General features: G+C 36.9%; 1 protein-coding gene across 1 annotated transcript in view; it reads right to left on the bottom strand.

The window, feature by feature from the left end:
- The window catches only part of STK32B (serine/threonine kinase 32B), a 176507-nt gene that overhangs the window by 126772 nt on the left and 26519 nt on the right, over positions 1 to 23216 (bottom strand). Inside the window, exons 2-3 of the mRNA XM_051798294.1 lie at positions 20380 to 20435; positions 11935 to 12086 (exon numbers count right to left, since the gene is read on the bottom strand). Of these exons, the coding sequence (XP_051654254.1) occupies positions 11935 to 12086; positions 20380 to 20435 (208 nt within the window). The remainder of the gene's footprint in view (positions 1 to 11934; positions 12087 to 20379; positions 20436 to 23216) is intronic.

Genomic DNA, 23216 nt, shown 5'->3' with positions numbered 1-23216 from the left:
GGGTTTCCTGCTTAAGCAGAAGCTGGACAACAATTTGAAGGGTGTCCTCTTTCCCATGCCACTGGGAAAGAGCACAGACATACCAGGAGAGCACAAGAGTCTTGACGACATAATAAGTTTTCAGTTGCCTCCTGAGTAAGAGAGAGAAAAGCAAACAGAAAAAGGTTTTCTGGAATGTGAAATGAAACTTCATTTGAACAGCTACAGAAAAATGAATATAGGATGTCATTAAAGCAGGCTATACTTGTCAAAGGTTGTGATAATACTAACTATAGATAAGATTTCATCTGAATTGGGAGTATCAACCACAGCCACTAGTTGTACAGTTATTGTGCATGTGGCATCAGTTGTACTAAATATACAGCTAAAGAAAGAACCAAAGACAACCCTATATTTATTGATGGGGTGTCCTGAAGCTGATGTATCAAAACACCATTGAAAAGGTCATAAGATTCTCTTGAATTATTTACAGAAAGGAAAAAAAAAAAGGAGAGAAAGACAGAGCTATTAAAAAATACTGGGTTTATACACAAGCCACAAAGGAAACCCAGGAGATACATTTGAGCAAGCATTTCTCTGTGTCACAAGTGAGTGACAGACCTTTTTGAGCAGGAAAAAGCCTGTCATGATTGATTAGGGACAGAGACAGATGCAATATGGAGTTTTTTTAAGAACTTCAGTGAAAATTAAATACAAGCTTGCTGGCAGAGCAGTGCCAGCAGAAAAGTTCAAATGCTTTTTCAGCATTGAACTTGGTCAAAAAGTCATAATAGTAATATATTTTCCCTGTTACTCTGACTGAATCCTGTTGTGCTGCTTAGCCCCAGGCTGCTGAGGTGGAGAGTGGTCACAGAGCTTTTTACTTGCTATGAGGAGGAAGAACTGTTCATTTCTTGATAGAACACATGAAAGAGGAGGCCATCTCAGAGCTAGTTCCAAAGACATGCTGCTCTCTGTGATTCCAGATACTCACAATGACATTTTCAATGTTTCCCTGTGTTTTAAAAGCCTGCCTTATCAATATTCCTATGCCTTTATATGCTAATGGCTAGTGCCAATTTTTCATTACAACTAAAACTCTTGTTTCCACTTTACTAATTTACTAAGTGATGAACAGTAATGAAAAGGATAATACTTGAGACCAGCATAGCATATTTTATCCCTCTCAGATGTTAATATTGTTAGTTGTAAATTATATCTCTACATTTTTTTAGTGCCTTATGAGTCTTAACTCCTAAAATTCCTTTTAAATGCATATAGCATAGAATGTGCTGTTCCTTTTTATCATGTCATTTGATCGTTTATCGATTACCAAATTATTTTCTCTATGAAGGAATATTTAAGTTTTGAATATTTTCTTCAAATAAAGGACATTTTCCTCAAGGGAGAATTTCAAATGCTCTAGTTCAAGATGAACAAAATATTTGCTTGTTTTTAAGAAAATGTTGCAGAAATTTCGCCTTCCACAGAAAGAACAGCACGCACAGAGGTCTGGAGAGATGAGAAATAAAAACTGAGTTTCTCTTCCACTTTGTTTATTTGCAAATATCAGTAAAGGAAGTTCAGATCTTGAGGAGCCTGACATATGCACTGGTATTAGTTACATTTTCTGATTAGGTTAGATTTTGTACCCACTGAAGGAGAAAAATGCCTTCACCTTTCATTCTACAGTTCACATCGCTCACCAGTCTCATTATCACTTTTGTTTGCATCCTTATTTCCTCTCATCCTTCTCCCAGTCCATCTGTTGGTAAGGATATGAAGGCTATGGTCAAGAAGCAGAATTATTTCTGTTCTAATCTGCTTATTCGTTTGTCAACAAGATTCAATCCCACCACCTCAGCTTTTGGCAAGAAAGAATTTACTCTCTGCACCCTTAATAAATTCTAGTTTAGGTAGTTGATAAGGTAGAGAGAATTTGATGGGCAGAAGTAATTTTCCTCCTGGCCATATCCATTTTGCAGATGAATTTAAACAGTCATCCTCTTCATAGCCCATGACCTTTCCTTGGTCAGGATGTAATTTGTAAAATGTACATCATCATAGAAAAGGAACTTTAAATCCTCCTTTATGTGTCATGTACTTATGAAACACGAGAGTTAGTCTCTTCCTATTAGACCTTTATGCTGTAACACTGTCATTAATCTTGAAATAGGATACCACCGGTAATTTTCTGAAGTCTTAGTTCTCATTGCACTTTACAAGTACAATAAATATTATTTTCATTCAACAAAATGAAATTAAGAGCACACTTATGCTTTAAAAATCCATTGTTGACTTTTAAAAGAATAAAAGCTTTGTCAAATTTTAATGAGTCAAGGCACAGGCAACATTAATGCATTACAAAACTTCCTGCTTTTGTTCAATCCCACTATTTGCCATTTAAAACCCATTCTGTTTGATACAATTCTCACATGGAAAATTTCGAATTCCCTTGCACTCCAGGTTTTTTATCATTGTTTATTTACATGTCTTAAAACCATATAGGCAGACTTTTGGCTTCTGTTGTGTCCTTTTGGACATTTGGCAAAAAAGTCCCCAGCTTTTAATATTTGGAAACATGAAACATATGCTTGACATTGTTGCAGAAGTAAAAAGGAAATATGACTTGGAGAGCTAACACATTACCTGAAGCATACAGATATTGCTTCAATTATCACTATTTTAATATTACTTGCTATTTCCTTGAGGGTTTTGTTTTGTTTTTAGTATCAGTGCCCTGACTTTTACTTCAACCTGTTATAAATCAAAAGGAATTCACCTATCTGTTCTCTCTGATTTGAACTAAAAACATCATCACTAAAATCTCAAATATATTCAAAAGTAAAGTAGGAATTATTTCCAAGCCATACTACTCCTATAGTGTCCAAGAATAGCTTTAATATATTTGGACTGATTGTAGATCTGTGTGATCCGTTCAGTATCAAAGTTTTGCAGTGAAATTGTTAAGAACTTGTTTTTATTCCGTAACGGTTACCTACTTTGCATTCACACTCTGGATGGTGTTACAAGTGCATCCAAGACAGTTTTGCCTTCTGATGGCTGTCGTGCAGTAGCTGGGCTTTGTTAACGCAGTGCTGAGCTGCATTTTGTATAACCTACCTTTAACAGAGCCTTTACAGGCTAATTGCCATTCCAGTTTGCATAGCATAGGTAGGAATTGATCCTGACTGAAAACAGTAGATTTGCATGATGTACTCATTACTCTGTCACTGATTATGAGAACCACTTTACCTACAGGACCCTGGTTATCAGTCTAATTACACACTCTAGCTATTACGTTTGGCATTCATAACCTTTAAAGCAGAGAATGAAAAAAATAAAGGGGAAAAAAAAAAGAAATGCTTGCCAAAAGTAGCAATTGAGGAGTCTGAAGCAATATCTAAGAGCACTTCTTCTTTCTTTCACATCTCATTAGGTGAGAACAGTGAAACCCTGCACTCATGCTCTCCTGAGAATACTCCTGCCACAGCACTGGAGCTCTGCATCCATCCAAAAGGAATAGTACTCATTCCTGCCATAAATGTGCAAAGGATTAGTGTGACTGTCTACACCACAAACCTGAGACATGGCCAAGGCTAACTCCAAGCTCATGAGGAATTGCTTTGGGTAGTACCTATCCCCCTGTGAAGGTAGAACAATGCAATAATTGCAAATTCATAAGAGGAGCTTGACTGAAAAGGAAAACTCTTAAAACGAAAGAGATTATTTTTCCCAGCAGTTTGGTAATTATCAACATTTATAATAAAATTCCTCTTGCAGTGCAAGCTTTGCATGAAAAAAGTTTATTATGGATCAGCAAATGAAGTCTCTCTCTCAGTAAGAATGATGCAGAAGACATGCTCCTAAGAAAGATCCCAGGATACAGCAAAACACACAGGAGATGAATTATCTTGTGCAGTAGTTTCTAATGCAGAAAAGATCAAAACTTAAACTATGCCAAAGACCAATTCCCGCTTTTATGAGGAATGTATTAAAGTAGAGTCTAAACATATATATTTCAAGGTTACAGCAGTTTCTCATCAATCACCAGAACAAAATTTATCAAGGCAGTGTCCCAATAATGAAAATTATTATCTTAGGGTATTAAAATCAGCACAAAAAAATAAATAACTATTGGATCTCGCATTCATCAGTCAGTGAAGGTGTTACAGCTAACATTCATTTAGCACAGGCACCAGAGGTTACCAGCTGGCAGTGTTGAGTCCAATGTAATTTCCACAGCTAGAAATAATATCCTGAACACTTACAACTCAAGACAAATCTTTTCTATACTCTCTTCTTCCAATTATCCTACCCTTTCTGCTGCCTCATCACCTTTTCCTGCCCTTTTTCCTCCATCATTGTCTCTTCTGAGGCTCTGGAGGACAGAATTTTTTTCAGTCTTAGATATAAAACTTCAATATTTTTACCTATTCCAGATTTACATTAATGCAGTGATGAATTGATCTAGCTATTTGAGGAAAGCACTCACCCTTTGCTCCCTCTATAGCAAAAAGAGTTCATCCATCTAAGCTCTGTGCAAGATGCTAAATGTATCTTACTCCCTTGATTTACAATTTCTTCTTGCCTGGAAAAGAAACTCTGACCCCATTGGATATCTAGAATGGCCCAGAATTATGTGATGTCCTGATTCTGGCCAGGACAAGGTTAAATTTTGCGGGAACCAGGAGGGAAATGGCCAGGACAGGGAGGTTATTCTGTAGCACCTCATGTCATTGCTGGGGTGGGGGAGTCCTCTCCGGGTAGGGTGGTGATGCAATCATTCACCTCCACTGTAAAATTTTATTATTAATATTGTTGCTGTTACAGTACTTTTTCTTGCCTCGTTGCTATTTCTAGTAAACTGTTCTTATCTCAACCTGTGATGTTCACTTTTTGTGCATCCAATTCTCCTCTCCAGCCTGCTTCAGGGGAGAGGGAGTGGGGAGTGAATGAGTGGAGTGTGGTTTGGAGTGATTTCAGTGGGAACACTGAACTGGAGAATACCATTCCTAAACCATGACACATGGCCTAGGGTCCCTGACCTTAGCTACATCCACAAAAGTAAGAAATGCATGTTGTATCAATAAACATGTCAGTGACTGTTCTCCAGCACTGACACCAAATGGCACAGAAAAGTCTGTGCCTGGTCAGCTCCAAAAACCAGAGTGATGGTATGCAAGCTGCCTACCTACAGGGAGCAACCTGGCTGCTCCTGGGACTTCCCATAGATGGTGCTCATTCCCCTGCCCACAGCTAGGCTAGGAGCAGGCCTAGAAATATTTAGCAGTATGGAAGATTGGGTTTAAGAGTCCAGGAAGGATACCTAGTTTTAAATTACTAGTACAGACATAGCCAATGAGGGCAACACCATAGTATTTCTTCCCATAAACCAGACTTAGAGCAGCTGGGAATAACCAAAGATAGTTAAGAGCACTGAGCACCTTCTCCAGGAAAAGTGAATGTGTATCAGGATGTGTTGTTTCATGACCTTTTGGGGATCCACCACATACTGTGAAGGTAGACATCAATACAGCTTGCCTTTCCTTTTCAGCAGGATTTCTTACTGCTGAAGGGACAGTCAGGCCAGTTGCAAACACACCAAACCTGGGTCCCAACAGGAAAGACCACAACCCCATTGCTCCCTTCCAGAAACATAATGCAATTTTTCTCTTAGATCATGGACTTCACTCACAGCCTTTAACGTGGTGTCTCATGAAGCTCAGAAAGCTGGACACACTACATGTCAGAAAATAAATTTTTAATCCCCTATAAAACTTTTTCACTCCAGATTATGTCTCATATGTCAAGGCAAAGTAAGCAGCCACAATACCACAGCCACAAAGTAAGCTCACCTGAGACTGACCTAAACCACCTCCTCCTGGTGCTTTATGTTTCTGATATGTAACTGGTACTCCTTGGTTGGTTATTTTCAGCTCCACCCAGCGGTAAACTTGGTCCACCACTTGGTCAGGTCTTCTTGCTTCCCTAAGTTTGTAGACTTTTGCATATTTTTGATGCCAACCTGAGGAGCAAAGCCATGCTATGGGGCAGTCCAAGGTGACATTGCTCCCCAAGTATTCTAAAAAGAACTTTCACATGAAAGTGATAATTTCCATTTATGTATCTGTATATGTGTGTACCCTGAACAACCCATCCAACACTTGAGACTGAAAAAATCATTTCTCCTCTCCAGAATCCTTTTTTTTTTCTCTTTTCTACCTTCTTTTTCTTTTAAAGACAGGTTGGGATATCAGGCAATTCAGAAATGCATGAGCATTTTTGCTACAATGTGTATTCTTCACTTGTTCCAGTTTTCCTTGGATTTGAAACTTAGTCTTACTGTAGCTGGTAACAGTAATGTACTTCTGTAGGTCTGTCATGAAATACATGCAGTTTCCATAGACTGATGGGTAGAAAGAAAAATACATCACAATACATAGCCACACTGAGAATGCAGCTAGCACTTCTTCATGGCTTGTTAAATAAATCAAACACATAATTTTGTCTACACTTGGAAAATGAACTGTAAGGCGACAAAAGTAAATTTTTATCTTTCTCCCTCTGCTGACTTAGAAAAAGTTCTGACAAGTTAAAAAATATATGACATCTTTAAGCAAGGTTGTTAAAAATAACATCACTTCAATGTTTCAAAACTTCTGAGGAATGGTCCAAATTTTTTTCAGATTTTTTGTTCACATCAGCAGAGAAACCACTTTGATACATGATTTTGTTTGCAAAAAATATCTGTCTTTTCTGGTGAGCCAAGTTATTTTCAGAGCAGCCAGTGGACGCTTCAAACATTTATTCATGTTCAAAGACAAGTCATGTAATACCAAATCTAGTTGCATTGGCACACAGGAAGTAATTTGGCTCTTGATGCAGTCCTAATGCACGTTGTGAGAAAGATATTTAAAATATGAATACTTTCAGGAACACTACTCGTCTTGCCCAGGGGGCAGTCAGATATTTAGAGGAGGATAAACATGGATAAAAGGCTGGATCTTAGAGAAGAACACTGTAGTCTCAAGGTGGGACTAAGTTAGCAACTGACATTTCTACAGCTCATTCATCTATGCTTGAAATACCCATGACATAAAAAAAGGTCTGATAAAAAACATGACTGCTTTTCATTCCAAGAAGGAATCTCTATTACCAGAAATACCTCTAATGGTGATAAAACTGGCTACAAGGCTCACATATCTTTAAGCATTTATTCAATTTCACTTCTAAAATGAAGGTTATAAATCAACCCCAAGCCCTTCCTGAAAAAACACTGTTATCCTCAAAGCCATTATGAGCATTTGCAGAAGAATGATTCCTTCCTGTGTCAGATGTTATGAAAGACAGTTCATACTTCAAATAATGTGATTTATAAGTTGAGATTGTGAAGTTAAATTTAATAAAGCTCCGAGAAGATGCATGAGCCTCGAAAAGCTTTTTAATACAGATCTTTTGGAGTTGAGATGCTACCTTTGTTTTGTATGAGCTGTTCTGTATTCTTGTGTATGCTGCAGATACTAACGGATGCCAGCAGAATTACCCACTACAGAATGCTTACCTTCTTTATCTTCTTTTTCTCTCCACAAGAATTTGAGTGATGACAGATTGCATACGTGTATCTCATTAATTTTTAGAGTTATCACAAAAAATGAAAGGGTTTTCCAGTCTTCGTATTTGTTTCTTGAATCGCCAACTTTTATTTTTGATGATGTAATTTTTCAAAGAAAGATTACTATGCTTGGTTAGTATTCCATTTTGTTCAGGCAATTGTTGAGAGATTTACTACTATATTATTTTGAAGTCCACATGATAAACTTTTGAAAATCAGCAGTTCTGGTCAAGGATGGTCCCACAAACTCATGAAAAGGTGATTGTGACAGAATTTCTTCAAAATATGCTTTTCATTATGGATTTAGGATTTGACATTTTGAATTAAAAGACCTAAGATTTCATTTCAATTCAACCCAATGTAAAAAAAAAATTAAAACACTGAAATAATTCTTACAGAAAATGATACTTTGAAAAAAATACAAGTATTTTGATTATAAAATTCCCTAATTTTTTCATCATGTATATCCCTTCCAGACCAAAGAACAGCCGATCAAACCTAGGCTACCTATCTAAACTTAAATCTTACTTCATACAACTGGGGATTAGGGGAGGGAGGAACATAGGGGAAGGAACAGTGCGACCAAAATAAGGACCTATTTTGCCTTTCAAATAAATGGAGAAATGTAGATTTTTCCAAAGACTTTTGAAGTGTCATCAAACCAGAGAATTACTTCTCGCTGAGATTGCAAGGGGCGAACAAGATAAATACATTGATATCAACAAATCTATTGGCACTACCATCACATTTGCTTTAGTAGACAAGTAGTCAGTTTGTCTGGACAGCTGAAAACATCAGCTCCAGGCTTCCTTCCGGATGGGCAGCTAGATTCCCAATTCTTCACAGACTACATGACTGTTTAACCACAAGCCCACAAAGTGTCTTATGCAAACACACTTTACGAAAGTTCCTCATCCAGGGTCTGGTTTTGGTTTTCATCCAGCTACAATCCAATGTTAAGAGTCACAATTTAACATTTTTGGAAGAGCTGTTAACCACTTCTTGTCTGAGCCCTGACTATAACTGTATTTCTGACTTCCTCTAGGAGAATTAGTTGTATTTTAGTTAAGTGAACAGAATGTTGGTGCCGGTCTACTGATGTGGGGGCTGCAGCAGTGCTCTCAATGGCAGGTTTGTACTCAGAAAAATTACTTCTAAATACCCTCAGGAAAGCAAAGTGGGATACCCCAACTAACTAGAAACATGCCAATTAACATTAGTAGGTTGGTTGGATTTCTGAGCTTTGGTTACTGAAATCATACCTCAGGCAGGACTTCTGAAAAGTGGTGTGAACCCTTAGAGAGTGTGACAGAGCCCAGAAACACAGACATGGCCAAAAGCAACTTGGCATTTAAACAAACTGCAACTGCGTTATTTCCTATACATCATGACATAACTATTCCCTGTTAAATTAATATTCCAGTTTGCAAAATAAGACAAAATTAGTAGCTCCTGTTACAGCTTGTTTGTACATTTACAGTGCAATCTATGAAATGAACAGGGAAATCTGACTGCAAAAAATGAAGCAAATCTAGCTGCAATTGCTATAGAAGAAATGTAGATTCAACTATTTCCTTCCATTAATATGCCAGGAATTGACTCATAAGTGGAAAACTCATGGATTCCTGCTAATCATCTAGTTTAAATTATAGCTACAATGTAAATGTATTTGATGCAAATTATTATTGCACCTAAACTGCAAGTAAAAATACATTAAACAGAATGTTAGTTCACCAACAATAAATGAAAATGTTGTTATTTTAAGAAGTTATTTCTGGGAATAACATATTTAAGGACTATTCCATTCGTACTTGCAGTATTCCCTTTTTCATGGTAGCATATAGAGAAATAAATTATATTTTCAATTATTAAATACATTTAATATAATTAGTATGTTTAAGAGCTTCCTATGGCTTAGTTTTAATAGAATAGATGTGAACATTATTCATGGATTTCTTACGATTTTTGTGTTTTGCCCTTGTTGTAATTAAGTAACAAAAGTCATTATTTGAAGACTGTGTAGAACATCTTGAAATTCAGGTGAAAGCTGAGAGAGAACATTCAGAAATTTGAGACATGCTACTGCAGTCTGCAAATGTAGGCACTCTAGAAATAAATCAGAAGCTATTTTAAATTCATTTAGAATTGTACAAGGCTAATTATAGAAACATAATTATGAGTCTGATATAAGGAAAGAGTTATTTGGGGTTCCTGGATGCTGTTCACCTATGAGCTTAGCTGTCCCTTCACATGTTGGTGCTTTGGCCCTAATAAGAACCAAGGTGAGTTGTCTCCATGGGTATTTCAGAGAGGGAAGTACTGAGATGCTCAAGGCATCAGGAGTTTAATGGTTGCACAAGCAAACTGCATGCTTTTACAGGGCTATCCCTGAATGTGGGCACTGATTTTAGATCTGGAATAGTCTTCAGACTATTCCATGTTCTTCTGTTTCATACCATAGATCTGAAAACCTTGGCCACGGGGAGATAGGACTGCTGGCTGCTGAGCTGGGTCACAAACTTTAATGCAAGTGATAAATTTCAAGGCTCATCCATGAGAACTGTCATTCTAACGAATAAGCATCCTAGATAGATTGGTTAGCTATGGCCATTGCTAGAGACATCAGATATAGAACATTGTCAGTGCAAAGAAGCATCTTGAATAGCGTCCTTTTTGCCTGAATGTTTCGTAAATTCTAGAGTACTACATCTCTTTTTCATTTTCTGCATTTCTCATATACACATATGACAGAAAAACATCTAACACTTGAGTCTTGAGATCTTGTGATAGTATCTTAGAATTGCAAGAAGAATAAAAATCATCATCACACCTAATACATTTTAAGGTATTGCTTATTTCAAGTTTAATCTTTGGCATGTAAAAAGAAAATAATAAAGAATATTTATTATCTGATTATCAATTCACTAATTGGAATCGAACATACTTTTTGTTTCACAAAAACCACTTGCTCCTTAGTCCTTCAGCACTGTTATGTTTATCTTGTAGATGGCATTAACCTGTGACTGGTTTGGTACAGTGTTTAGTTACACAGTGGAGACTTTCACATCTCTTCATAAAGATAGTGTGTTAAAAAGTTAGTATGATTTCAAAAAAGGTTAGACAAATACATGACAGAGAAATCCACAGGCTCTTAAATCCAGATATACCTGTCTTTGTCAAAGAAATTCCCAGAGTACAGGTTGATGGAGCCTTGGAAAATATACTGGGAAAGTTTTGTATTAGAATCAAAATGTTTATGTATTTTTCTTTAAGCCTTCACCAGGATATTAGAGTAGCTCAAATATGATCATTCGTGTTAAGTGGAGAACATATATATTTATATACATATATGATTAGGTCCTTTTGGAATCAATTTTGGGCTCCAGTGCTTTGCTGTTATAAGTGACTGCAGTTATGCTAAGGCTGTGTTCACTTTAGAGAGAACATAATTTGGCTTTTAATTCATGAAAGATTCTAAACTGGCAACAGGAATTTTTCATGTTTACAGTTCAAGAGTGAGCTAAAGGACAGGCAAAACACTGTAGGTTAGAAACTGACCTCTAGTAACAGAGCTAAATTCACAAAACAGAAGGTCTGTTTGCATTGTGACCATCTGCAGCCAATTAAACTATTCACAAACTGAAAAATTTTCATATTGTAATGGTTTATGTCCCTCCAGTCTTGGTTCTTTTTTTAATTTTTTTTTAATTATGTAGGTCATTTTCAGATAAGGTAGGACAAATCTACATCCCATTACTACTCTCACTACATAAAAGCCAGTATATGTTTTAAGGTGGTGGTGTAGTTGAAGCTAGTCATTACATTTTTTTAGACGAGAATTTTCTCATACGCCTATGTGACCAAGCAGAGGGAAAATATGAGACATTCCAGTGACAAAAAGATTCTTTTGTGTTGTTCCATATCAGTAATTTTTTTAAGTAATTGAGTTTTGAATTTTCTCTGAATCAACTAAAAAATTAATTAACAGAATTATAGGTTTTGATATTCTACAACTTTATAGGAGATTTTTAGTCCAGGTATTGACAAAAATAAATGATGAAACTGGACAGAACACACATTTCCACACACTTCTGTATCAATCTGCAGAAAACTGAATCAGAAGTGAACAGGTGAATATGATGTTTAAATAATCCAATGTAAAAAGGCACCTTAAAAATACTGATGAATAATGAAACCCTCTGCAAAACCTTAATAATTCAACAAAAATGATCACCAAAATCTTTTATTCTTTTCAGCTTTCATTACTTCCACAGTCTGAACTGATTCAGCAATAAAGAGAAAACAAGAGATCCTTGATAACATTTTAAAGGTTTTCTTACCACAGATTAACTAGGAAGGGATGTTCCAGGCCTTGCATTATCTGTAGCTCCCGGAAAACATTTCGAACTTCATCTCTCTCAATGCACTTCTGTTTATTCATGTATTTCATGGCATACATTTTCTTGGTGTCTCTCTTCTGTACAATGCACACCTAATTGACAGCAAAGTAGAAGAAAAATTTTGACACCTTGAGAAAGTAAACTCAATTGTGACTTTGAAAAAAAGGATCCTTTTATGATACTAAATCAGATACTACAACTGAGTAACACCTTCAAAAAGTTCACATCTCTGCAAGATTCTTTGTAATAGATTATAATTAAAAGAATTTACAAAAGAACACCCAAACCCTGCATAAGGAGAAACAGGGAAGCATAAATGCCCTAACATTCAGAAGTTACATGGTAAAGCTGGGAGGAATACACTCCAATTGCTGAATTCACAGGCTATTTCATTAGCCACAGAAATTACTACCTACTACTTAGGAAAATGCACAATCGTTGTCCTCATTCCTGTAAGTCGGTACACACATCTTGATTACTGCATCATAAACCTTGCCTATGTTCCCAAGGCTCAATATTTCATCTAAATATCAGAATTATGCTCCTTTAATTATTGTTGAAAGGAAAAAGAGTTTTCGTACTGAGATTCATCACAATAATTTTGAATTCACAAGAGACCATTGCAATGATTTAGTCTCTGGCAGTAAATTTCTTTCCTTTTACTTTGTTTTCTTTTCTCTGTCTCTCTTTTTTTTTTCTTTTTTTTTTTTTTTTTTTTAAGAAGTCAGATAATGTTATAAATGCATGAAGAAAATCTTAGTCAAGAGAACTCCCATGTTAAACCTGGATTGTTTTTTGTCATGGCAGTTTGCCTTGAGAATGGAGCTGGAAAGTCACCAGCACCATATCCAAGAAGCACAATTTTAAATATGATTTCTGGCAACACAGAAATATAAATTTGCTCTGTGTCTCATCCCCAAAGCTGGTGTAAAAATTATTTTCATAACAGCTCTATATCCATACCTAGAGGGAAACTGTATCCTCAACAGACTTTTGCTCTGAAGGGAGTTTTGTTGTTAATTGATCAGAACTTTTTGAAGTGACACTTCTAATGTGTCCTCACAGCCAAGAGAATACTAACTGAAAATATTGTTTTGGTGCAACATGTGTATTACTGATACAGCCATAGGCTCCAATCACAAATTTTAATCTTCAGTGCAAATACAGATTATGTACTGGAAGTGTCTGGTTTAGGTATCATAACTCTGTAATGCCTAAATTCGAAGGTATTCTGGATATAATAGTGCCCCTTGGTGTGGGCATTATTATTTTATTTGTATATTTATCTACATCCACACATGCACACATAAACATTCCCATATTATACACACATAAAAGGATAGTACACACTCATAAAATTCGTGCTCAGACATAGAATTACAATTTGGTGACAACCAAAAAGAAATCCATGGGTCTGAGTTGTATTTTGAGGAACTTGTGTACTCAATATTCAGAAATGGTCTGGAGAAACTGAGGCAACTTCCCACAGCTGAAACTGGGAGGAACAGGACCAAGGAAACCAAAACATATTTATTTCTCTGAAACTCTGTTTTCATAAAGTGTGTCTTTGAGCTCAAATCTACTCCAAATAGAGGAGTTAATAGAGTAATTTTAACCTATATGGATAAGATGTGATTAAGCAAAGATTCTAATTACCTTCTCTAATACCAGGAGATGTTCTGCTAACTAAGGAAAACATGGATGGCAACATTCTGTTTTGAGCCTATCAATGTTGCACAATGGTGAGTACTGAAGTTTTGTTTCATTTTTCCGTCTTGGACCGTTATGGAAAGTCTGAATATTGGTGATGCCCTCAAGATAAATAAAGGTTCATATTTATATGCAGAGAACCCAGGCTGTGGAACGATGGGGAATTGTGATTGGCCTTTTGGGGGAAGAAGATAGAGCAGGTGGGTTTGAACTGAAGTGGAGGAATGGAAATTAACTGTTCAAGCTTACACAGGTCATTCAAAAGCATAAGCAGGATCTTCAGGGGCAGTTCCTGACATGCTGTCATAGACTATGTGAACACTCTAATTAAACTCCATTACATTACAAAGTACAAAATTTTGGGATTTTGGCTCAGAACCTAAGTCCCAAAATTCATTCACTTACATGAATTTGCAGCACAATTTTTATGTGTAACTTGACCAAGACCAAGATGTTTGAAGAAGTCTCCTATTCTGCTACATAAAAAGCCTTACCATTGAAAGCTTGACTAGAAAGTCTGCTGAGAGGATTGGGTTTTACTAACTGAGAGTTACAGGTTTGAGCAGGTTTGAACTAGGATCATACACAGCATCTAGATATGTAACATAAACAGGTTTTGAAAAGCTGCTGTGACTCCAGAAGGCGCTCAGTTCTCTTACTTGCCAGTACAGACAAGGGTATTCAGCACACTTGAAACACACCTTCTGTTGTTAGTAGAAGCTTATCTAGCACACAGCTTCAAAGCAGAATGATAGCAAACATTTTCTAGGAATGTGTACCTATGTACATCTTTTAACATGGTTTCAAAATCAATAGAATTTTAATCACTCTAATAAAGCTACTTCCTACTAAAAATCAGGAAACACAACCTGCATCCACATTGATGTTACTGTGAAAAAATGCCTGATGTTGCTGTGACAGCACTGAATCATAGTGGAGGTCCTCTCTGGTACTTCTACCTGCTGGCTGTCAGCTCTTCCTCTGAGCAGGACATCAATAGGCTGAAACTTTCCACTAGTGCAAGAAAAAAAGGAAAAGCCCTTGAGCTCTCCTCACATGTGCAGTCTTAATGGGAAATGATTGAATTTAGGTGGGTTTTTTTCCAAAGGAGTAATTTTAAAATGGACAAACAGGTGCTCTGGCACCCGAACAAACAAATTCTGTGATGACTCATTATAATGGAAGTCTGTGCAGAATTGCGTTATTTACAAGTATCAGTATGGAAACCTGTCATGGTCACATAACTAAAACATTCTCTTTCCATTTTTCTCTGAATATCCTTTACCAAACCCCAGACAGTGTGATGCTTCAAACCAAATGTCGTGAACTCAACGACTAACTACCCAGCTTCAGAGTCAGGAGAGAAGGACAGGCACATTCATTTCCACATAAGGTATAGATCTAAACATGTCCATCTCTAGAGGGATGGTTTCCCTTCTAATGTCCCCATAAAGTGACTGTAGATTACTAGTTTAGATATAGGCATCATGTAGACAACTATGTGTTTAAAGGTAGGCATTATGAATCACCATTCATTTTCTTTGTAGTTGTATTGCACTTATCTTTAAAAGTCTCTTGTGAAAATATTCCCTTTATAAAGAGGGTTTTTCTAAGTGTCTTACCTTTTATCACAGGGTGGTATCTTTCGTTATTTTTGGGAGAAAGTAACAGTAAGTTGCCTCAAAACCTGTTAGGTTAAAAGACATTTGACCAAAGGCTGACTTGGAGCCACTTTCCCTCAGAGCCAGGGGAAGGAAACCAATAGATTATGACTGTAGGGCTAAACTTCATTTTTCAAGAACAGCACGTGCTATGTTCCATTGGTAAACTACCTTCTTGGATTTCCTCTGATTTCACACATGAAAAATAGAGCACTTACAGATTGAGTTTAATCTGAAGTTTAAGAGATCACAGTGCTATGGGCGACAGAGTGCCCCATGGGCTATTGCAGAGCTAAGTGAAGTGAGAGAGTTATGCTGAGTAAAACTGGGGCAGAATTTGCTCAAGGTTTGCTGCAGAAAGCTGCATAATGCTGTGTTGGCTGAGCAGCCATAGGTAGGTTCAGAGAAGCTTTTCCTAGAGCAAAAGATGGGGAGGGCTGAAAAATCTGACTTGCAGCAAACACAAGATTTCTCCCGTTTCCCACTAGAAAAGACTTCTAGATGCTATGTGCTTGGTCTGGAAAGAGTGAGGAGCAGGTGCACTTACTCTCAATAAAGACATTTTGGTCTGAAGTTGGCACGAGTACTTAGACCTCTCAAACTAGCACATGACATGGTTTCATGAGACCATAAAAAAAGGAGAGACAAAACCACAGGCAGAGAAAGCTTCTCTGTCCAAGGTCACTCTGTGCAAGGTGGAGAGCTGGAAGCTGGAGTGCACACTGCATCTGTGCTCCTGCATGACACTATTATGTCCTGTCAGTAGATCAGATGGGGCAGCTATAGCTGCCATGAGGAATCACAGCCCAGCAGAGGGGCTGTTGCACTGCCACAGGCAGAAGGCACTCACCCAGACATGGGGACTGCAAGACAGAAATCAGCTATATGCTTCAGGGTGGGAACTGGCAAATCTGCTACCAAGCACATGCCTCAAATACTGCTACATTTTGTGTTCTTACCGATGTGCTCTGAAAAACTATTCCTCATAGTCTTAGCCTACAAGAAGAGTAGGAAAAATTTACACAAAGAGGCTGGAGAATGGATATCATAATTTTATCTTTACACTGCCAGGAATTTCCTTGAAATACGGGGATTCATTCCCAGATTCCCCTGAGCAAAACATGACATCTGGAGCAGCCCAAGCATCTGCTTACTATCCTTTCATATTAACTCAAGCTAAAAAAATAGGTTGTTATACTGTCAAACAATATTAATACTCTGCAATTGTGTATTTTGTTGCTTTTAGGACAGTAGCATATTTTTTCTGAAATATTTTGCATAATATTTAGCAAAGTACCCTCAATCAATGCAGACGTGATTCTAGGCTCCCATCTGTTTTACACCAGTACAATTTCAATTACTTCAGCACAGGAAGTCACTGTTTTATAAAAAATTAGCAAATATATAAATATAAATTTATAAATATATATAAATACACCAAAATAATTAGAACCAAGTCTTGTGTCTCACCGTCTCAGACAAAAAGAAGTGAATTTGTACATCGAAATTATAATTTAAATTTAATTTAAGGAGGTCAGATTGTTCAATACACCTGCTCCCATGAACAGAGAACTTAAAGAAAATTGGTACTATAATATTCCTGAGAAGTAGTTGTTGCACCTGAATACAAATTATTTTGCAGCAGTAACCCTGCAATTACATGGTTATTGTAACAGTTATAAGGATAATGGGAATTCTTGTATTTCACTCCTTGTCAGTTTTGTACTTATTGGGTGATCTTCGAAAATATATTTTCTCCAGTATTTTTTGAGAAGAGTGATATCTCTACATACAACAACATGGAAAAACATGGCCAAATTAAACATGTGACAGCACTTCTAAGATGTTGTTTGTCATAAAGAAATAACTACTTTGACCAGAGTTAAGTATTTTTGGTTTGAGTATTTAAAAGTTTCTACTTCTGAATTTACTTAGAAAGCAAATATTTAATTTACAAATAAAACCTGTTTGGTCAAAATTTCTCACCAGCCCACTTGCAATGTACTTGCAATGAGTAATAACTGGAATATACTAAGCATAACTAACTTAAAGGTCTTCAAAAAAAAAAAATTGTCCTGTTGTGCATGAAGACACCAAAGCATAAGCAAGCAGCTTGAACTTAGCAAAGCAAGGCCACTGAAGCCAGAAAGGCTACTTTTAGAGTAATGCCCCACACCTCACTTGAGTACCACTGACCCTTGCCCAGGGCTGTGCCAGTGTCTGTATGTACAGGTACATACACTGGGTGTGTATGCACGAGCCCAGGAGAGGGAGAAGTATTCAATGAGCAGTCACACATCATTCTGCCACAGCTTGCATGTCCCTTGGCTTGAACAAAAGAACCACTAACTTGCACAGAAATTTTGGCTGTGATGGTCTGACGCAGCTTGAAGCTTGCCTTCTTCATCTGTCCCTTACCAGGTTGCATCCTGAGCTCTCAAAGGTCACCTTTGAAGGGAGCCTGATTGTTTCCAGAAAAAGGAGCATGCTTGTGGTTTCTGTTCTCTCCACACCTATTGCCTACCTTCCTCAAAATTGCTGTGATGTATCTTCACTTTTCCTGGGGAATATGCTACAGTGTCTATGAGACAGCATCTGCTCTCAACCTGTCCCTAAGAAGCTGCACAAACTGAGGCACCCTCTTAAAGCAAGTGGTCACTTCTCAGAAAAGGCAAGCTCTTGAGATACAAAACATTTGATACCAAACGACCTACGAATTCCTGTAACAGCAAATATTGCTAGTGTGAACTGAAAATTCCAAAGGAAAAGGCAGGGAGCTGCTTTCTGAAGCCAGCTGGGAGGACAGAGCATAGCTGCTGAATCAGTCAGCCCCAAGGGAGGAGGTGAGGTGCCAAGGATCACCTTGAGCTCTGTGCACAAGAGAGAGCTGAGCTGTGTAGAGGCTCTACCATGTCAGATACCTCCTGCAGCAATATCCTGCTAAGGCCTAAGGTTGCTGTAGCAACCAGAGTAATTTAAGAAATATTGAGAGAGAGAGGGAGCTATTGTACCAACAACAATAAAATAAAAAAGTAGAGCATGTCTTAAAACATCCTTTTACTCTCAGAAAACAGAAAAGGCCACAGTGGAGCCATAAAGGAAGCAGGTAGTTTAAGGAAAACATGATACTGAACAAAGTTATGTGTTGCAAGATGCTAGAACACAATGGACTCCAAACATTAAACAGCTAACAATAGAGATTAACAGTCTTGCATCATCTGTTGACATTTTCTACTGCCAGGTACTTCCAGAAGGACAGTAATAGGAAAAGTTGCCAGCAACGAGGCTTCTAAATGACCAATAAAGGCAAGACTGTCTCACAGAAAAGACACTTGAAATGGTGACTAATTTACCATGTTGTGCTTTTGGCTATGTTATAATAGGTCGCTTGAAAATGGGTTTCTTTATTTCCTTGCCTGTGGAAGGCAAAACAAGGTGATTTGTCAGAAGACTGGATTCATTTGGGGGAAAAAAAAAAGAAAAAAAAAGCCTGTTCCAACAAGGACTTTGCTGTTGTATTTGACAGCTGCAAAATAAGGACTTAAGTTTAGAAGGTATTCATGCATGAGTCCTTTCTTGCATTAAACATGTTCTCTGAGGGCTGTGAAACTGTGTTCTCACCAATGAAGATTCTCCAAAGTAGATTCACTAGAACACTGCAGTCATTTAAATCTGTAAGAAAGTTGGATGTTTCTAGAAATATCATAGAAACATTTACCTGTTTCCTCAATGCCATGGAAAAGAGTGGATCAAACATCAACTAACAAGCCTTCAAAACACAGGTAGGTTTCTTTTATTTTCCTGCATGGTGTGGAAGGCTGAGGGCCCCTTTGAAAGGGCAGAGACAGTAGAGGTGTGAATGCAAAAGACTTGAATAAAGAGGGGTGCAGGCGATCTTTGTGAGGGCCAACATGATTTGGATATATCTTTAACTTCTTTTCCTGTGCCTAACTTGCACTCTTGGACCTCTATTTAGTTTGACATGGCATTTCATCACTGTATTGTAATAAACAATCGTAGCTCTCCACCTGCCTGATTTTTAAGGAGTTCTGAAAAACCATGTTGGCCTTGCAGCATATTCTCCCATTGACTTCAGAGAGGGTTTCTCTTGAAAACAACTGAATCAAATAAGAACCATGCCATGAAGCACTATGCTGTTCTGCAAGAAATATCTAAAATTAAAGTAATTTTTCTGCATGAAGCCCAAGAACCAGCAAAATCCTGTGTGTGTTCTTAATGCATGACTACAGAAGTATCTCATCAGCACTGACTTGGCACATACTCAAGAGTCATTCAAATCTAGATCTACCTAGTTGTTGCTTGATCAGTTACCTGATGAGGTGTCAGTTATACTTCATCTTCAAATGTATTCCCATGAGAAATGGTTTCTAATATTTTTATAATATGATTTTCTCTGGCTTCATGGTCTTGTATTTACCCATATTAAAATTTAAAACCTTGTTATAATCATTATTATAAAAAATAAAGGTTGTCTATACATGTGTAAACAAACCATTAATCTTCTCTGTTTCAGCGAAATCCTGTTGAATTAAACAAACATTTACTCAATGATCATAATTATAGTGTATGTCAGTTTATACAGTCCCAAGTGGATTTAATCTATGTAAAGTGCCTTTAAAATACTGCAATTATTTTAAAGACACAAATGAGTCCAGAGATTTAAGAACAAGATCACTCTAGTAGACTGTCTAAAGAAGTAGTCTGCTCCTACTTTTTTGTTTCTTTTTGTTTTGAGGACAGATTTCTAAACTCTGCTAATCCCCATTGGGGAGACTTAATTATTACAATAATTTTTGTTCAATTGATTTTAGTGAATGTATTATAATAGAAATAATTTAGTGAATAGTCAGGCTCAGTTCATACTGGTGATCAGATGTCTTTGAGAAGGAAAAGGCTACAAAACCTATGTTATTTAACCCTAATCAGGTTACCAGAAAAACACAAAGGAATTCCCTATTAGATTTTTAACTGCTAAAAATAAGTTGATTCTTACCTTTCCAAAACTCCCTTTCCCAATAGCCCGCAATATTTGAAAGTGGTCAAAGTTAACTGCAAAATAAAGGAGAAAAGAAAAGGAAAATAGTTTGTAGCATGCTAAGTCAGAATCAGAAATCAGATAAGAAATATTATATTGATTCCAACCAACATAATTTTACCATGTGATATTCACTTTTTTTCTTAAAACACCAAATATATTTAATAGGTAACAAAGAGGAATTTTGCTTTAAAATATGCTACATTCATTTTGTTCATCAATTCATCTTAGTCCAATGCCTCCAGTGCTCAGTATCTCCAAAGAGAAACATATCTCTGTCCTAACCAAGTAACAAGACATAAGTTAGCATTGTGCAGCCATTAGTATTTTCCAGAAACCTTATGATCTATTAAAAGTGCACTAAGTAATTCAGGTAAGTAACACCATCTTCCTACAGATACATAGTAATATAAGGATAGTATTGTTACATTAATCCTACATTCTGTTACAGTGATGGAAGCTTTTCGCATGATGAGCTAGTATGATCAGCCCCTCCAAACTTTTCCACCTTAATGCAATAAATAATAGTAATATTGTAAGACTATTTCATTATGTAACATAAGTTCTGAGAGATTTCATTTTAGCTTGGTAGTAGACTGGATTAACTCGCACTTCGTGAAAATCTGACAGCACAGTCTGACCTAGACACTGAAGTGGTTTGCTGTGAGGGTGAGTGAGATTTTATTTCTCAGAAATGCCATTATTGTTGTTGCATGAGACTGAACACAGCATGACCTTCAAACCTCTGTTTCATTGGTAGATCTGGTGGTTTTAAAAAAAATCCAACAACATCCTGAACAAAATTGATGCAAAGTCACTGAAACACAAACACGAGAATGTGTGATACAGTTTTTACAGTCACTTGTCAGAAAAGGATCACAGTTGGAGCTAAATTCAGTGAACCAGAGATGACAAAGTTCAATGCAACTTAACAGGATTTTTTTAATTTAAAACTTTCTTATGTTACTGGCTTTGGCCATGGACCATCATCTATGCACCTGTTATTGCTGCAACAGTAATCTGCAAAATTATGCAGACAGGCTGTCATTGGAAAAATCATAGAACCATAGAATGGTTTGGGTTGGAAGGCACCTTAAAGATCATCTAGTTCCAACCAACCTGCCAAGGGCTGGGACATTTTCCGCTAGACTGATTTGATCAAAGCCCCATCCAACCTGGCCTTGAACACTGCCAGGGATGGAGCACCCACAACTTCTCTGGGCAATCTGTGCCAGTGCCTCACCACCCAAAAATGTGGCTCAAATCATGATGAGGAAGAAAATCCTGTAAGACTAATAACACTTTAAATAAAGTGTTAAAAAAACCTGTATCATCTTAAGCAAAGCTTTGTGTAGAAAGTTGCAATGTTGATATATATCAAGACACTAAAAAGGGCTAGTATCTTACTTTCTCGGTTGCAATAATATCTCATTTACAATCATTTGTTTGTTTATGTTTGCTTGCACTGCCTTCAAGGAAACATGGTTGCTCCTTTCATTAGTGCAGCTATAGTAACCACCTTTCTGGTAATTACTGGAGTCAAATCAAGTCCAGAGCTGCCAGAGCTGAAAGCAGCAGATGCTAGTCTACAGAAACAAAGATGGTGAATATGGCAGTTTTAGGATTTGGATACTGAAATAAAAATGCTTAAGCTTGCAAAGGATTTATAAACTGCTTGGAAACAGAAAATTGGAAAATAAATTTTGTGCTGAATCATGTAAGAGTTAGGGTTACCCAGATGTCTGAGAAGCAACATTGTCTGTCAGCAAGCTGCAGTTAGGGTCTCTGCTGACAGTTTTTACCGGTGGGTTGCTCTCTTGTAGTTCTCGCTGGTCAATATTGGTCTGGTGAATAATATAGTTTGGCAAAACCACAGTCCATGTAAACTTACAGCCACTTAAATCCTGTTTCCACAAGTCATCCCTGCCAGGTACTTGACTGGGTTATCTAAGATGATCCTTAATTTAGGTAGGAATTCAGCACAGTGTTGAAAATATCATAAGCAACATGTTAATCTTACTAACTCTTTTGATAGGAAAGAGGAATCGATTTTTCCCTCCAGCATTGTGGTGTTGTCTGTGTTACTCTGCTTTAAAACCTTCTCATGTTTCTTGCTTATTTTACCAATTTTTTTTTCAACAAACACGTTCCTTGAAGAAAGATTAGTTTGAATTTGTTCTTTATTTTACAGTCATTCAGATGAATCCAGTTCCCAAAACAACTGAAAAGCTGTTGAAATAGTCTGTAATTATCTTGATTTCAGTCAAGCCACAGTTCAGTAAGACTTGACTATATTACTTTCTGAAGCCTGACTGGTTTTGAAATGCATCAGTTTGAAGAATTATTTTGTTTTTGTAAAATTAAGATTAAGCATTTACTTTTGGATATGAATAGGACATTTTATTGTCCATATAACTTTTATTCTGTATCTCTGTACTTCCTTCTTTAGTGTGTTTATTGCTCTGAATTACTAGAACAACTTATTATTTTAATGGGATTTAATTGCAAATTGGATTTCCACAAGACTGAAATTATTAAGTGAAGCACTAGACTGTGGAATTTAGGGTAGATTATTAGTAAGCCAAATAAGTGGTTAAAAAACATAGCCACAACAATTGGTCAAGTTTTATTACTTTTTGTGTTTAACTTCAATAGAAAGTGAGATGTTGCAGTTTCTTATCTTTATTAAGAAAAAAAATATTATTTTCTTTCTACATCTCACTGTTCCATAACCCTTATTTAAATTAAGGTACAATGATTGCAACACATTTCATGCAAGAGAAAACAAAGATAAT

Source organism: Manacus candei, unplaced genomic scaffold (genome assembly GCF_025592945.1).
Source record: "Manacus candei isolate 608988 ecotype Guabito, Panama unplaced genomic scaffold, ASM2559294v1 h1tg000048l, whole genome shotgun sequence".
Taxonomy (NCBI): Eukaryota; Metazoa; Chordata; class Aves; order Passeriformes; family Pipridae; genus Manacus; species Manacus candei.
The sequence above is the reverse complement of the archived record's forward strand: the minus strand, read 5'-3'. Positions and strand labels throughout refer to the sequence as shown.